The sequence below is a fragment of the Pollicipes pollicipes genome, unplaced genomic scaffold (assembly GCF_011947565.3).
Source record: "Pollicipes pollicipes isolate AB1234 unplaced genomic scaffold, Ppol_2.1 Scaffold_4002;HRSCAF=4701_pilon_pilon_pilon, whole genome shotgun sequence".
NCBI lineage: Eukaryota > Metazoa > Arthropoda > Thecostraca > Pollicipedomorpha > Pollicipedidae > Pollicipes > Pollicipes pollicipes.
Window position 1 is genome coordinate 5,016,901 of NW_023596420.1, and position 17,220 is coordinate 5,034,120.

Here is a 17,220-nt window from a genome sequence, read left to right on the forward strand (position 1 = left end):
GGCCTTACGCAGCTAGAGCTGCTCAATCTTTACCAGGTTGGCCTGCTGCCTAACGCCAGCAAATTCTTCCAAAGACAGGGCAGCGCTCCGCCGGCTGACCGAGCCAGGTGGAAGCCGGATGGCGGCAGCGGCGGCAGTGGCAAGGTGGTGTTCCCGCTGTACGTGCTGCCGGCGCTGCCGGGCGCGCCGCCGGCGCCGGACTGGCCGGCAGTGGGGCCCGACCCGCCGCGTCCCTGCTGCGCCGGCCGCCCCGGCCGCCCGGGTGTGGTCACCCCCGTGTCGGCCCCCGACCGGCCCGTGTACCCGGGCGTGGGGCCGGCCGGCTTCCCCAATAGGGTGCCAACTGTGCTCCCGGGCGGAGCACCGACGCTGGCGCCGACGCCGCCGCCGGCCGTCACCATCAACCACCTGGGCAGCGTGGGTGGCGACCTTGTCTGCCTGCACCTGCGCGCCAACGGATCGTTACTGGTGCTGCGCGCTGACCTGACCTCAGGTCAGTACAACATCAGCGGCGCTGGCCACTCGTGGGGCGGCGAGCTCTCCGTGCCGCCGCCCGAGCCCGCCCGCCCGCGCCCCGCCTACGACCTCCTCCTGCTCGACAACCAGACCACCACCGTCTCGCAGCTGCTGGAGCGCATGCGCAGTCGCAAGGCGCGCTGGAAGGGCGCGAGCCAACCTACGTCGGACATCGTCTGCGTGATCCGCCGCCCGGAACCCGGGGGCGCGGAGGAGCCTCTCACGCCGGGTGAGGAGCCGGCCGGCCCGACGTCGACGCCGACGCCGACGTCGCCGGCGCCGACGCCAGCACGGCCCACGCCGAACCCTGCACCGTCGACAACGACGATCACCGGCGCGGTAACGTCACTTTCGGACACGATCGCGGCAGCGGTGGACGCGCTGGGCGTCTCGGCCAGCGACCAGCTGCACCAGACGATGACGGCTGCTGACCAGACAGCGCTCGTCATCGGCGCCAACGTCAAGAACTACATCGGCAACAGCATCCCAGGCATCACGCTGGCTACGACGGTGGGCATCCCGGTGTTCGTGGCGCTGCTAGCGCTGCTCGGCGCGCCGCCCCTGCTCCTCTCCGCCATGTCCGTGTCGTCGCCCCTGCTGCTCCAGGGACTGGCCACGCTCTACAACTACCTGCCGAACTGAGTGTTGCAGATGGCCACCTTGTGCAACTACCTGCCGAACTGAGCGGAACAGAGCGCTCCCGCGGGAGCCCGGGACCTTGGGCACGGTTCGAGTGCAGGAAGGTCAGGATTTCCAGCTACGAGGTGACACAGGCTCGCGCTACAGGAGGGTCGCTCTAGCGATCCTGAGATTGCACCAGTCCTGACCTGAACTGCGCGCTGCGGTGGTGCGCGTGCGTACAGTCGTACGTGGGTGATGCTGGACGTGGATGCTGAATCAAGGGTGTGTCCATGGTATGGTTATGGTAGGTTTATGTTTCTCCACCACGCAGGCTTTCTGATGATAAGATACCTCGAAATTCCTTCGTTTTAACTGGCGCCCCTTGGCCTGAACTACCGATGCGTTCAGTGCAGCTGGTCTGTCCTGGATTTACGTTGGCGTTTGTAGCAGCCGCCGACGACTGCCAATAGTCAGGAAACCTCACTGACGTGGTATCGACGAGACCAAATCAAAATCAAGCCTCGTGACATCCAGCGATTGATACCGTCTGATACTGATTGATACTGATACCGTCTCACATAAAAGCCGTTGGTGTTGTCTGTTCCTCTTCCGTGCGATGGTTATGTCAAACGCATCCGCCAGGCTGCAATGTTTATCATTGTTGTAAAAATTGTGATGCTGCTGTACGCGACACAGGCACAAAAAAACAACTGTACGCACACAATTTTGAAGCTGGGAACAAGATGAGCTGCTATTGCTGCTGTAAAGTATTCGAATAAAGCACAGGAAGTTAAATAACATGAAACATCGTTCAGTTAACTTCGAACCAATCACTGAACCGCGATGTGATGGATATGCAGCAGCTCAAACACGCAACAAAGCGGCGTAAACGCGTGTTTTGGTCGCGTGTCTTGACCGTACCCCTAAAACGTAACAGGCCCCGTTTAAATGACGTCTGCCCGCGGTGAACGAAACACGAAGCACAAGCACACTGACGCGCGCGCATACAGATCGAGCCGCCCAAGCCATCAAGACATACAGCGTGCAGAGGAACCCATGTATCCGTCGCTAGCTCATACCACAGAGCAAAGGGCCTACGTGGTAACGGAGCTGCTATTTAGGACGGATATGGTGCTGGTGTGGCTTGCCTTTCAGCTAGGATGATGACAGGTGTGGCAAGGCAGTTGCAGCGGACTGGCCTGGTCTTGTTAAACGACAACACGAGTACGGGCCACCATCGCCAGTGACTGATGCGCTGTTTACAATGAATGTTACAACACCAGCCACAGCTAGCAGCAGAATCAGTCATCGGACGCACCGTCATAAAGCGCAGGCAGTTATGTTTGACATAGTTCGCAGGTAGTTCAGCACCGCGAAAATGGTCTCCCTTTCACGTGGCCGGGTCCCCGGTGACTTGTCAGGCACCATGCAAAGCGACCGAGCCGTTACGGACAGACCAAGCTGATCGGCCAGGCGCAACCCATCTCTTCCTGCACGTCACCGCTGGTGAAACGTCCACTGACACCACCAGTTCGTCTTTTCCGACTCAAGCAAGCAGCAAAAATCCCGGCGTTCGCGTGGTGGACCTCACCACCAGCCACGGGGAGCGAGAGCACCACCGCTGTGTCGGCGCTGAAGCCATGGGTAATCCACGCTGGTGGCCGCCCAGTTCGGCCACACACACACACACATATGCACACACACACATGCACGCGCGCACGCGCACAGACATATTCAGCCACGCTCTGGACTAGTCGGAGCGTTCGGTGTTCGCTCCTGGTCAGTAAGCCGGAGTTCGCTCTTGGTCAGCAGGCCGGTGCTCGCTCCAAGTCAGCAGGCCGGTGCTCACTCCTGGCCAGTCGGCCGGAGTTCACTCCAGATCAGCAGGCCGGTGCTCGCTCCAGGTCAGCAGGCCGGTGCTCGCTCTTGGTCAACAGGCCGGAGTTTGTTCCTGGTCAGCAGGCAGGAGTTCGCTCCTGGTCAACAGGCCGGAGGCCACTCCAGTCATTTGGCAACGCTGGCGCCTTCTGCCAGACGTAGCCCCGCTCCCGGGCGTGAGACGATGGCGTCGTCTGCGCTGCGCAGAACACTTCACGCACGGTCGGCATAGCAACGGCCGCGTCCCTCGCGTGCTGGGTGAGATGGTGGCGCCACCTGCCCCGCTGACGGGCGGCACTGGCGTCCTGCAGCTTCGCGGTTCTCTGGGAGCCATGGCTCAGGCTCACACGAGCCACACACTCGTCCAGCGGAGGCGCCGGTGTGGCAGTCCTTTCACGTCACGTCACGTCACGTCACGCCACGCCACGCCCACGTCCCTTAGCAGTCCTGCGGGCTGACAGCGCGGTCCCCCCGGGAGGCGCAGCAGTTGTCCGGGTGACCGAGAGCCGTCCTCAGGCTGGGCCAGCGAGGACAGACCTGCGACGGACCATAAACTGAGGAGCCGCCCCTGGCCACCGCCGGCCATTATCGGAAACGTGCGGTGCCTGTTCGGTGGCGGTGATAACGCACTAGCGAACGACAGAAGTGTGGTGGCTAGTGTAGTCATACACTCTTCCTTTGCACACGTGGGAAAGGAGCCATCCATACAATTAATGGGAGTAAATCCGCTTACGGGAATCTCACCCGCAAAACACTGCTTGAAAGTTTACCGTTTTGTTTGCTTTTTCCCAAAGATTGGTAAATATTATTGCAAGGATCATTCTAGAACCGATACAGGACGCGGCCGCATTCAAGTGTTGCCTAGATAAGCATATTAAAAAAATACTGCACCTAGTCTGCGCCTGCAGTTCACCAGAGTGCCCTCAGAGGCATCAGGAGCATCAGGAGACAGGCCACTCCTGCTCGTGGTGCCTCGGCGGCGCCGGTGCCTTTTGGCGAGACCAGCGCCTCTGCAACACAGACATTGGGTGGATGACATCACACTTGTGAGAGGAATGGCGAATTCTTTTTCAGAACTGTGGGATTGCAAATTTGATTGAGAACCAAGGGACTAATGCGCATGAGATGTGAGACACACTTGCTTAAGGAGCACATAGCTTTGAAAAGTATCTGGTTTGCTTCATTGCTTTAAATTACATACCCTTAAAATAAGTGTTTTATTTGAAACATAGGGTACTAACGTCCCAATGAAATCATACCTCAGAGTTAAAGGACTCTTGGAGTTATGGTAAGCCTGGGAAAAATGACCAGCACTCAATTCATTGCCATTTGATACCACATACTGAGCACCGATTACAGAGCGTGAGTCGAAGGAAGGTGATGTCATGCGGTTAGAAGCAGTTAGAGGTAAACCGTTGTCAGCGGCTGGCAATCGAGCGACCTCCGACCACAATTTGGCGCCAAATCCAGCTTCCTATGCCAGCGCAACAGAGTCATACCCGTTGCGACAGCAATGTAGCTCACGAGCAGCGCTTGGGTCCGTTTGCCCAGCTCCAAAAACCAATATGTGACTAGAAAATGTCATACTTTCTCAAATAATACGTTGTATGACCCAAACGGTTCCGACTCGACCGATAGCTATAAGTGCGTCAGACATCAAAGATGACGACCACGCGCATCACATGTTGTCAGCCTAGAAACACTTACGACTGCTTAAGGTTACAGCCCTAGCACCGTTGGGTTATTGTGAGTACTGCGACATACCCACCCCACACCACGCCCCACGCCCCTACCCTCGCGCCGGATCATGTTGACCTTCAGCCCCTGCCGAATGCGCCATGTTAGTAAGCACACACTGCAAGGCAGCTTCCGTCAGACGTGACCCCAACACTAGGCCAGCGGACAACGGCAGCGAAGCACACGCCTCTACGGGTTCGAAAAGCCGGGCAAGTACCGCTAAGCTCGGCCATCCATCACCCGCCTCACCTCCACCCTTTGGATTGGCGGTCTTCGCATCTGAAAAGTCACCCGGCACTGATCACTGGGCGGAGCAGCTGGCCAGCGGTCAGCTGACCCAAACAGCGGCCGCGACGGAGGTCATCCCGAGGTCATCCCGAGGTCATCCCGAGAGGGAAACGCGTGCCGATCGCAGCCAACGACACTGCGCGGGACATGACGACCCCCGGTAACTGAGCAAAACCTAGCGTTATTTGACGTTGTCGGAACTTTACAGAGGCTACGTAATCTTGTTGCCTTAAATATATCGGAGGCTTAGCCATCCTGGGGTGCTAGAAATGCATAAAAGGCGGTACAGCGGTACAGCGGTTAAAAACCGCTGTATCAGCAGTCCTAGGAATCGCCTCTAAGCTATCTAAGCTACCGGCATGCTCCGCTGTTCTCACATACGCGATGAGGCGGTACGCTAAGGGACAGACTCGCTTCCTCTGGCTGACCCTCCTGCGTGATTGACGGCACGAGGTCCTCGTTCCAATGACATCACAAAACCTCCAGCCCACTGACGTCACGAGATCCTCGTCCCAATGACGTCACAAAACCTTCATCCACTGACATCACGAGATCTTCGTCCCAATGACATCACAAAACCCCCATCCCACTGACGTCACGAGATCCTCGTCCCAATTGCGTCACAAAACCTTCATCCACTGACGTCGCGAGGCCCTCGTCACACTGGTGTCATGAGATCCCCTTTTACTGACGTCATGAGATCCTCGTCCTGCTGAGGTCACGAGGCCTTCGTCCCCCTTACACCGCAGGACCCTCGTCCTCCCCGCCGCCAATCCTTCATCCATCAAATGTCGCTTGAGTGCCGAACGCGTTGTTGTTCTCAGGAAATATCACCAATGGCATCACTAGCATCCTAATGGCTGCGATTGCCCGCATCGTCGTCATCATCACCATCACCACCATCACCGCCTTGGTCCCGTGTAACTCACTGGCTCCCAGCGTAGAGAAGCGGAAGGTGGTGTCGGGCTGTTCGCTCCAGCCGTACTTGTTGCGGGCCGTCACCAGGACTTCATACACACTGGCCGGCTGAAGTTCTGGCAGCATCATGGTCATCTTGTGGACGACCATGGTACTGTTGTCAGAGCGGTCGGGGTATGCCGACACGACCTCCTGCCAAGCAGACTCGCCCTTGTCCGACACCTGTCACAAGGCTAGGTGTCAGAAAAGGCGACGGTACTGATCATGACTTCATCATGGTGGCTAGCTGGCTGGCAAACTCAAGGACTTGGAGTTTCGTGCAGCGCCTGTCCCGAGACAACGCCCATGCAGTGAATTCTCATTGGGCGCAATTTTGACTTGCCATTCAATTTTGATAAATCAGGTAAAAGGAAAGAAGTATATACTGATATATATATATATATATATATATATATATATATATATATATATATATATACATTATACTGACGACGACAAAAGTGTCGCTTTACTTGAAGGACAACACGCAGCGTAGTACATGATGGATACCACTCCATCACATTTCTCAGAAGCCTTGATATCAACTACCCAGCGTCATGAGTTTTTCTGTCATGTGGATGACACGCACTCTTTTGTAGAGAATCTTGTACTCCAGCAGAGGCGCGAAGCTCTCCATGCTCCACCTTAGGGCGTACGTCTCCCTCTGGTTGCCGTTTGGCTCCGACCTGATAATGGCGGGCTTCGGCTTGCCTGTGGGAATACAGAGGCTTCAGTGAGCCATGTTCAAAGGTTGACTTTCCAGGCCAGCGGTTAGCACGGCGAACTGGGCGTCAGCACTCAATTTTATGTTAATGAAAGTGTCACCTAGATGAAAAATAGGTATCTATCGCTCACCATGTCACGCATCTTTAACGCGTTTTACTGAAAGCGTGTAGTCCAGGAGGCCGGTCCGAGTCCCAATATTTCTAATGGGCGAATTGAAACAGCATTAAAAGAAGAACGTCATAAATTGTCTCATTATTGGAACACAGAGTTTATTACCCACCCTGCCTGCCACACATTATTGCACCGAAGTAGCGCACCGCATGTGTTCTATCCGGACATAAATATAGTTACCCTTATCATCACAACTGAACGGCAGATGGTCTGTCTAGAGACTATCAAAGGGAAGAGGAACGGCGTTATTATGAGGCTCTTGCTTCATCTCCCTGGTACTCCCTACAGCGAGCCCTGCGTTCACTTTTGTGTTCACTTCGTATTGGCGAGGCTCCTGCCGTTGGTTATCTACACTTCTGAGAAACTGTCGTATTCGGTTCACGGCATCATGGTGTCTTTACAGTTTATAATGACAGTTACGGAAACCGTTCATTGCCACAAACTTGGCCGTGCTGTCCCCTTTGGCAAACCACGCCGTCAAATTAATTTCCGACAAATGTCAAGAGACACCTCGTCTCCGTGGCACTCTTCTTCCCCTGAGCACGCAGCCAGCCACAGCGAAGCCCCTGCATACACTCTCGTAAGCCAGCCACAGCGAAGCAGGGAGATAGAATCGCTTTTGAATTAGGGTGGGAGTGAAAAAGCCGTCGCAAAAAGACCGTGCGGGAGTGAAGAAATCGGTTCACAAAATGTGGAACTTATGAGCTCGTGACTGATGCTTCAGCAAACAAACACATCTATTTCAAGTTGGCATGGACGTAACATCAGAAACCTGACAAAACTGTTTTGTTTTTTAACATATTAGGCCATTAAAGCGAAACAGAAAACATGAAAGCATGGTGACTTCATGGCAATGTAATGAACACAAAAAATTATGAACACCAATAATTTGATACTGCACGAAGTCAAACACAAAACACATACCTCTGCCTTCTGATAAGATGGGGTCAGGGAAAACAAACATTTTGTCACTGTTTCTTACAAAAAATCAATGCTTATTTCCATGAAAATAGCCTAACTGTGCCAAACCTAAAGAGGCGTTACTTCAGCTCATCCTGTCTAACCTGTTCTTATCACAGCAGCAGTTGTGAGTTACTGATTCTTGCACAATTCCTATTGCCATTTGCCAGGCACTTAGCCAACTTAACCTAACTTAGAGTAGCCCATATGTTGAACATCATGTCAACTCACCTATCTGTTGACAGCGGCACTTGTGATAAAAACATGATAAAGCTAATTTTTGGCCGGTTTCAACGTGCATTTTTATTTAGTTCATTTGTGTATGCTTGTTGACATCAGACGAAGTTGACAGCACACAAATCAAAACACTTCAAATCACCTCGAACAATTTATTTTGATTGCCATGGTAACCTATGTCAGGGGCAATAATGGGTACGCTCCACAAAACAATCTCTCTTCTCCAAAAGTAACATAACTTTTAGATGACCATGCCAGTGTTGCTGCTTGCCTTTTCAGCTGCAGAAAATGCATCTATTTAGACTTGTTTCTTCATATTTAGTGACAGAGTTTGAGATGTTAGCCTCACACGTTAAATAGGACGGTCTGACTGCTTTTTACATACTAATATGTCCTTCATAGTATAATTGCTATGCAGCTTAGACTATCCCTGGGTTGAAAATATAGTGCATGTATACAGTACAGTAATTTGTCAGTCAGGAAACCATGATAACTATAGAAAACATCTGGTTAAAGCAGCCACGAGGGACCATTTCAAGACATTTGGGACAAATAATCAAGAATATGGAATAAAATAAACCCATTGCATGCCTTGTGGCAGCATAATTTGTCCTACCGCAAAACTCAATGGATTAAAACAGAAAATGGCTAACTCTGGTTACCAATCATGTGTTGGAAGCAGGTAAGGTAAGCAATTACTTGGTCCGCAGAAGACTTACTGGCGTTTTCCTGCTCCCCACAACAAAAAGTCAGTACGTTTTGCATGGTCTGCTGGCAGACGGAGTCATCCCCCTGGGGGGGGGGGGGCAGCCCCCACCAAATATAAATATAAATCATGCCCACCAACCAGCGAGATTAAAATGCGAAACAAGTAAGAGGTGTGCGTGAAAGACATCTCCCGTGGGCAGAATTTCGCCATCACACACTTTGTGTTGCTGCGTCAGGTCTGTCCCAAAGCTCTGTATGGCAGCATTAGGATAGCCTTGTGAGGTAGCCTGGTGAGTTAAACGCTCGAAATGCTTAGATTTATCATTATTGAGCACCGCCATGAACCAAGAAAACGGTTAACCGAGGGTTTAACAGAGCAAAAATAGCGGTAAAAGTAAGTTCCGTGCTTCAGATTGTCTCCTTCATTCCCTGTGAATTGTTCCCTCTTGGGTGCATATCAAACATGTTTGGGTGGCTGGCGAATTAATCCAATTTATGTATGAAATGCAAACAAGTTTGCTGCAAAAACTGCAAACAAGTTTACAATTGGAACAGCTTGGAGAGAAAGTGGTCCACATTTTAAGCCACAGATGGTAGCTCTAAAGACAATCGAAAAGGAAAGAAGAATAAAAACGTATGATGCCACTCGAATGATGCCAAGAAAAACAAAAGTAGTTAAATAAATATAAAGACTGATACTTTCTGGCAAAATTTTGTTATCAGCTGATTTGATTTAAAATCTGCTAACACAAGTGCTCAAATGGTAATATTCACCTTGTAAATTTAACTTAGAAGACATTTCTGAAATTTTTCACTCCTGCATTTCGGGAGTGATGCAATTTAGTGGTCAAGTTTCCTCGGGGAAAAAATTGCGTGGAGTAAAATTATCTGCCAGGCCTTGCTGGTGTTTGCACCAGGCTCCGCTTTCGTCGTTTGGTGGTGAGACCAAAAAATAGGGGATGCGTAAAAACTTTGCATTTGGCACACATCTGCCGATTGTGATGCAATTTGTAAACAAACCAAAATTATCGCGTGCAAGCGGCTGGGGTCGCTGGGGTTCTTGGGCTTGGAGGTACCTGGCGCCCTTGCTCTGTGCATACATAGACATGATTCAGATGTAGGTGAGGCAGCACAAAGCCATAGGTGTCCAGGTTCTGTGGAGCCTCGTTTATGCTTGGTGGTTTCAAGTGAGCTCGATTTTGGATGGCATCTGAAAACCTCAGAAAGGAAAATATGGGTTCGGCATGTGTGATTAGACAATGTCAGGCAGGAGTGAAAAATTCACATACAATATGGGGAAAAGGAGTGAAAAATTCCTTCTCATAAGATGTTGCTTTACGCCCAAAGTCGGCAATTCTAGGACATTGCAGCGAAGTCCCCGCATACGCTCCAAGGTAAACCGAGCCGCACTGAATCCCCACCTGTCAGGAGCACTGTGGCAGCCAGCTTGCCCAGCTCGTTGACGGCCTGGCAGCTGTAGACACCCAGGTCACTGTCGCGGACCTCGGCGATCCGAATGCCGTACAGGTGGCCCTCCTGGTAGCGCTGGTAGTGGTCCTCGTCCAGGGCCGTCCGCTTCACGCGGTACCACTCCACCTGGGGGCAGAGGGGTGGGGGCTGAGCGCCAGCTCGATGGTGTCAGGGCTCAGCTGGGCTGGGCAAACCTGATGAAGGTCGAGGAGACCTGATGTTGGCCGAGGAAACCCAATGAAGGTCGAGGAAGCCTGATGTGGGCCGTGGAAGCCTGACGTATGCCGAGAAAACCTGATGTACGCCGAGAAAACCTGATGTAGGCCGAGAAAACCTGATGTAGGCTGGGGACCACCAGGCTAGGGCTGACATGTCAAAAAGCACTTCTACTGGCCACTCCAGTTAAGCCACCAATAGATACATCCAGGAATGGAGGGTCATAAATGTCAAGAGAATAAGTGGGAAAAGATGGCACTAGTTGAAACATGAGTATCCGTTCCTCTTCCTGTGCGGTGGACAGGATGCCATAGTGGGCTGTCTGCATCGAACCGCAGACAGTTCGCAGCCAGCTGCTGGACGTGCTGGATATGCGGACTGCAGACCCATGGCCTGGCCAGCTGCTGAACCAGCGCCCTTGCGCGGAGCCGAGCTCCGGTCGGTCACAAGGCCAGCCACCTCGCTTGTGTGGCTCGTGCCGCCTGCATGGCTAACTCGAGCGGCTCGCTCATCTCGTATGAGTCTATGAGCCACGCATGTATCATCCTTGTCAGCGTGGGTAACAATGGATGCATCTTGCGGGATGCTGAAGGTCCGAGATCATTTTACTTTACTGAAAAGCTGCTATAGACACCTATCACTAACGTGCGCCGAGCTCTGCACCCGCAGTTCGACCCCGCAAGGGCGGAGTGCACAGCTGTTCGGCTAGAGAAAAATAACGAGCGAACGAGCAAAACATGCCTGCCCTCCCATAACAGTACAGTCACGTAGGCGATTATGGAGGACATGCAAATAAGGCCACGTGTTGACTGTCCTGTCAGCTGTGCTGTGCGCAGGCATCGGAAAAGTCCAATCGGAGTTGTAAAACAGTCTAAAATACAGTCATGGCATGGGGGAACGCAAAATAAATCACCCATCTGCGCTTCTGGGAGGGCTGCTCTTTGGTAAACGTGTTCTACAACCTTCTTGACAAAATGATTTTGCTTTAGCCCCTGACCTGTTGACAGCCCTGTGAAGAACACGATTAAAAGAAGCTCTAAGTCTAACACCTTAGTAATTATAACGGCAGCGTAGCGCCAGAGACCATAGTATCGCTGCCAGTGTCTTCTATGGACGGTCGCACGCCACATGGTGCTGTGCCTACACCAGCTGTGCTGTGCCGTGCTGTGCTGTGCTGTGCTTTGCTGGAAAGGGTGAGGGACCTCCAGGCATGGACACACAGGAAACTGCGAAGGTTGGGGTGCAACGTGTGGCCCACCGCTCTGGTACCAGGGACAGGTCGTGTATGTTCCGCGATGTGGCCCACCGCTCTGGTACCAGGGACATGTCGTGTATGTTCCGCGGTGTGGCCCACCGCTCTGGTACCAGGGACAGGTCGTGCATGTTCCGCGGTGTGGCCCACCGCTCTGGTCCCAGAGACAGGTCGTGTGTGTTTCGCGGGGTTTAGAGAGCGTCCAAATTGCATCGCCACTCGCTTCGATGGTGAGCATTTCAGTGGTTACAAGGAAGCGTGTGGGCGAGCTTATTTCAGTGCAATCGTTATTGGTTGACCAGTCGAGCCGTGCTGAAAATGATTCGTTGAGCTAGTTTGTGTTGGTCCAGACTGACGTAACTTTTAAGCCATACCACCATCATTATTTCAACTCATTCATCAGTACCAAACTCCATGCTCAATCGATAGGAAATGGCGGCTCGTGCCGTTGCCGGGGCAAGGGCTGTCTCATGTGTCAGACACGGCAAATAGGTCAGATGCGTGCGGTGCACACTGTGTAAGACACGGCAGGTTGGTCAGCTGCGTGCGGTACGGAGTCAGACACGGCAGATAGGTCAAACGCGTGCGGTGCACACTGTGTCAGACACGGCACATAGGTCAAACGCGTGAGGTGCACACTGTGTCAGACACGGCACATAGGTCAAACGCGTGCGGTGCACACTGTGTCAGACACGGCACATAGGTCAAACGCGTGAGGTGCACACTGTGCCAGACACGGCACATAGGTCAAACGCGTGCGGTGCACACTGTGTCAGACACGGCACATAGGGTCAAACGCGTGCGGTGCACACTGTGTCAGACACGGCACATAGGTCAAACGCGTGCGTGCACACTGTGTCAGACACGGCACATAGGTCAAACGCGTGAGGTGCACACTGTGTCAGACACGGCAGATAGGTCAAACGCGTGCGTGCACACTGTGTCATACACGGCACATAGGTCAAACGCGTGAGGTGCACACTGTGTCAGACACGGCAGATAGGTCAAACGCGTGCGGTGCACACTGTGTCAGACACGTCACATAGGTCAAACGCGTGCGGTGCACACTGTGTCAGACACGGAACATAGGTCAAACGCGTGAGGTGCACACTGTGTCGGACACGGCAGATAGGTCAAACGCGTGCGGTGCACACTGTGTCAGACACGTCACATAGGTCAAACGCGTGCGGTGCACACTGTGTCAGACACGGAACATAGGTCAAACGCGTGCGGTGCACATTGTGTCAGACACGGCACATAGGTCAAACGCGTGCGGTGCACACTGCGTCAGACACGGCAGATAGGTCAGATGCGTGCGGTGCACATTGTGTCAGACACGGCACATAGGTCAAACGCGTGCGGTGCACACTGCGTCAGACACGGCAGATAGGCCAGATGCGTGCAGTGCACACTGCCGCGCCGCGTCACGCTCCCCGTGACGCCCGACACCAACAGCAGAGGCGCCACAGATACACAGATATGTCGCTGACTGCCAGCAGCGAGGACGAAGCCCACTCCGCCGCTGTGAACAAGTAATTTAAGGGTGTACTGCTTACGGTATGCACGATACTTTCCCAAAGCATTTGAGTTTGAACTCAGTACGACGATGATCATTGTCAGGGAATGGTGAGGCGCCGTTGCCATTACAACTGATGGCTATTACAACTATCTTTTCGGATTTTTATCGAAATGATCATCCATATCAGGATCATCGCGTATATCGAGATGGCCATCTTGCCCCTGAACCCTTTCAGCGATATTTGGAGCGCCTCTAGGAGGAGATGACAGCGAAAAACAGCTGACCGTGCTTCCGGTGCGTTGCCGGACTAGTTCACGTCGCCACCGGGGCGTGACGTCATTTCCGGCGGCGGTGGCTGCGGTCGCACCAGCCGAGGGGCCGCCCGCGCAGTTCCGCCAATTAGGGTCGAGACGTGCCGCCGCCGCGCTGCTTACACGCGTGGTGCAGAGGCGGAGACAGGGACGAGGTGAGGGGGCGATAGTCGCCACTGGACGCCGACTAGAGACGTTTCGTATCGCCAATGCTGTGTTCTGTCTGCTGGCGACGCAGTCTGATACGTCACCTGTCGCCTGTCAGTCCGTCTCACAATCCCTGGCCGCACCTCTGCACTAGGTAGTTTTTGCCCTCACGTGCTGGAAAAACGCGGCCCTAGAGTTTGCTAGAATACTCTGGAACACTGCGCACGCTAATGGCTCTGGCCCGAAGCTGTGCTACGTCGCGCAGAGCTGGCGTGATGAGGGATGTGGTATGTTTCGGGGCTGAGGACGTGCTAGAACAGAAATAAAAGGGAGAGCCTGTCCACAAATTACATTGCTCGTGGAGGGGAGGGGCTTTGACGGAACGCAATCGAAGTGTAACAAGGAGGGGGAGGTCCTTCGACAGCATGATGTAATGTCCAGGTGTGGTTGTAAGTCATATTGAGTTATTTAAAAAGATAAAGCCCTCAAAATTCACACTATTGGCTTCCACTTCGTAAACTACACGTAAAAGGTTAATTTTGTTCCGCACTTTTAGCTCAAATTCGGGACTAAGCGGAGGTCACCTCTTCGCGACGCTCCGCTCAACACAGCGTAATTAGGGAAGGGGCTTTTCCCCAGCATAACCGATGAGTAACGAAGGTAGGATGTGAAAAATGCCCCAGAATTTGTAGCGCAATTTATGGTCGAACTCTTTAAGCATTCCAACGTTGTGGCCACCAACTGGCTCTGCTCTGTCACTTTTTTATTAATATCGATGAAGTCAACGCGATCTATCCTTTTCCAAAACGCTACCGCAACTCAGCTCCAGCGTTCAGCGCCCTCCGCTACCCTCACCGCATGTTCTTTGTGTGCATCCATGAGCTCGGCTGGCCCATCGCAGATGCTCCCTCACGCCCAGGCAACGCTGCGGGCCCTGTGTGCGCTGGCTCCATTTACCCAGCGTATTTGTCCAGGCCAGTTCTCCGGTCTGTTCGCTCCCTCATTGCATCAATTAACGCTGTTTGCCGTGCGGGGTGCCAGACACTGACGGGGCGGCCCTCTAAAGAGGCGGGCATGTGGCCGACGGAGCGGGTCTGTGGGGCACAGACCCTTTGAGACCCGCGGGTCAGCGACGCCCGGCGATCACCGCGGCACAGCGACTGGCTCGCAACGGCTCGTGAGCCAGTGCCCCACTGAGACCCGTGGGTCAGAGATCGCCCACAGGATGCAACACCGTCCCACGTGGACCCGCACTTAGGCACTGTTCCAAATCAACCAGCATGCGAGCGACCGTCGCACCGAGACCCGAGGGCCAGTATTGTCTGCAATCAGGAGTTGGAACCGGTGGAGCTGGAGCTGGAATGAAGTGGTGCTCTGGGAGCTCAGCTTGTTCCATGCCGTGAGCGGGAGTCCGTCAGGAGACACGACTGCAATCAGCGTCGGGCAGCAGCCCGAGCTGGACACGGCCCCTCGGGCAGCGGCCGTCCGTCACTGCAGACAGCACCTGGCGGCAGCCCGAGCTGGACGCAGCCACTCGGGCAGCGGCTGTCCGCCACTGCAGACAGCACAGGGCGGCAGCCCGAGCCGGACACAGCCCCTCGGGCAGTGGCCGTCCATCACTGCAGACAGCACAGGGCGGCAGCCCGAGCCGGACACAGCCCCTCGGGCAGCGACTGTCCGTCACTGCAGACAGCACAGGGCGGCAGTCCGAGCCGGACACAGCCCCTCAGGCAGCGGCCGTCCGTCACTGCAGACAGCACCGGGCGGCAGCCCGAGCTGGACACAGCCCCTCGGGCAGCGACTGTCCGTCACTGCAGACAGCACCGGGCGGCAGCCCGAGCTGGACACAGCCACTCGGGCAGCGGCTGTCCGCCACTGCAGGCAGCACAGGGCGGCAGCCCGAGCCGGACACAGCCCCTCAGGCAGCGGCCGTTCGTTACTGCAGACAGCACAGGGCGGCAGTCCGAGCTGGACATCTCACCTCAGGCATTGGTCGTCCGTGAATGCTGCACTCCAGCTGGGCCTCGTGACCGGCGGCCGTGTGCACCACGTCGTTTGTGACCGCGATCTGGGGGGCATCTGCCGCACACGAACCCGTCAGAGCGGCGCAGCATTTTGCTACATGTGACAGCGTCGCCTAAAAAATGTACGTTTCGACACAGCGCTCAGGGGCAAGAGGACACGCTTGCCACAGCCCCCGGTGGCACAAATGTCGGAACAAACGCTTCGAACAAACCGGGGAGCCAGGGGGAGGGGACTGAGTTTCTGAAGAGTTACCGTTAGCACTGTGGGTGGTGACTGAAGAAAAAATACAAAAATGGACATCGGCTGCCCAATGTGGTTAAGCTCTGTGTCCATGCTGGTTGTCAAGTACATTTAGCGCTTAGGTAAGGCGTTGCACTTTTCTTCGCTTCACCAGAACGCGTGCAGGCGTTCGATTAATTTTGGGGTTCTCCGTTAAGTAGGCGGGGGACTGGTCCATCCCTGTTGCGCACGGTGAAGCTGTCCTTGTGCATAATTGTGAAGCCGAACGGGAAAGGTGTGCTATAAGAACATTTCAGCCATCCAGTTCCATCCACAATACCATACTTTTAGTCTCATTTCATCTGGCTTTCCCACCACAAGTTACAGTAGGGAGCCGACGGACACGTTGAGGAAGGTGGCACTCAGCATCTCCGCTGTCCTCCCTCGCTCCACTGACGCCCGTAACAAAAGCGACAAGACGGCAAGAGTAACAGAGCCCCGCGCGTCCATGACGCCGCGCGTACAGGACCGCGTTCCAGCCCACGGCGCGGTGCGCTGTCTGCCACCCTGCTGTCGGCAGGCGACAGTGCACAGACGCCCTGCCCGGCCGGCGGCGGCACACGCATGAGTCATGACCCTGCAGAGCCCAGCCAGGCCCGGCCCGCCGACGCCGGCCGCCCTCCAAACGGCACACACAGGAATTCAGTTGCGTACTGTTTGCTTTGGCGGCTGCTGTATATGCGTAACGGGGGCGACGCTGACGGAATGGGCTGGGGCGTGGAGTGCGCGGTCTCGAGGCTCGACCGGCGGCCGGGCGGGCCCCGCTCGAGGCGCGGGACACTCCCATACTGCAGGTCCGCCTGGGCTGGACCAAATGCCGGGGCACGACCCACGACACGTCGCCGACCCACGACATGTCGTCGACGTCACGCATTTCATGACCGCCTAATTATAGTAATGGAAAGGAGCCGCACCTCAGGTTTGTCTTGCCCCAAATGAGTCTACCAGCATGGGGAAATGGTCGGCGCGCCTCATTGGCGGACACGCAAATCTACTCGCGTGATGCCTTTCGAGCTACGGCATCCACTGACCGACGTGGTTCCCACTGTGGCAACGCCTTCCGCCGGCCCAAGACTCACAGTTGACCTCGAGATGAATATGCTTCTCCACAGGTGAGCCTACGCCGTTGTCGACGGTGCAGACGTAGTGGCCCATGTGGTCGCTCTCCACGGCGGCGATGTCCAGGTGGTCGCCCGTATGCT

General features: G+C 54.6%; 2 protein-coding genes across 2 annotated transcripts in view; one reads left to right on the forward strand and one right to left on the reverse strand.

The window, feature by feature from the left end:
- The window catches only part of LOC119093437 (protein amalgam), a 65,949-nt gene that overhangs the window by 27,987 nt on the left and 20,742 nt on the right, over positions 1–17,220 (forward strand). The gene's annotated exons all lie outside the window — the stretch shown is intronic.
- The window catches only part of LOC119093436 (interference hedgehog), a 16,475-nt gene continuing 1,141 nt past the window's right edge, over positions 1,887–17,220 (reverse strand). Inside the window, exons 2-9 of the mRNA XM_037216392.1 lie at positions 17,098–17,218; positions 15,696–15,793; positions 10,221–10,395; positions 6,587–6,708; positions 5,970–6,180; positions 5,002–5,031; positions 3,907–4,025; positions 1,887–3,552 (exon numbers count right to left, since the gene is read on the reverse strand). Coding sequence (XP_037072287.1) covers positions 3,925–4,025; positions 5,002–5,031; positions 5,970–6,180; positions 6,587–6,708; positions 10,221–10,395; positions 15,696–15,793; positions 17,098–17,218 — 858 coding nt within the window. The 3' untranslated portion in view covers positions 1,887–3,552; positions 3,907–3,924. The remainder of the gene's footprint in view (positions 3,553–3,906; positions 4,026–5,001; positions 5,032–5,969; positions 6,181–6,586; positions 6,709–10,220; positions 10,396–15,695; positions 15,794–17,097; positions 17,219–17,220) is intronic.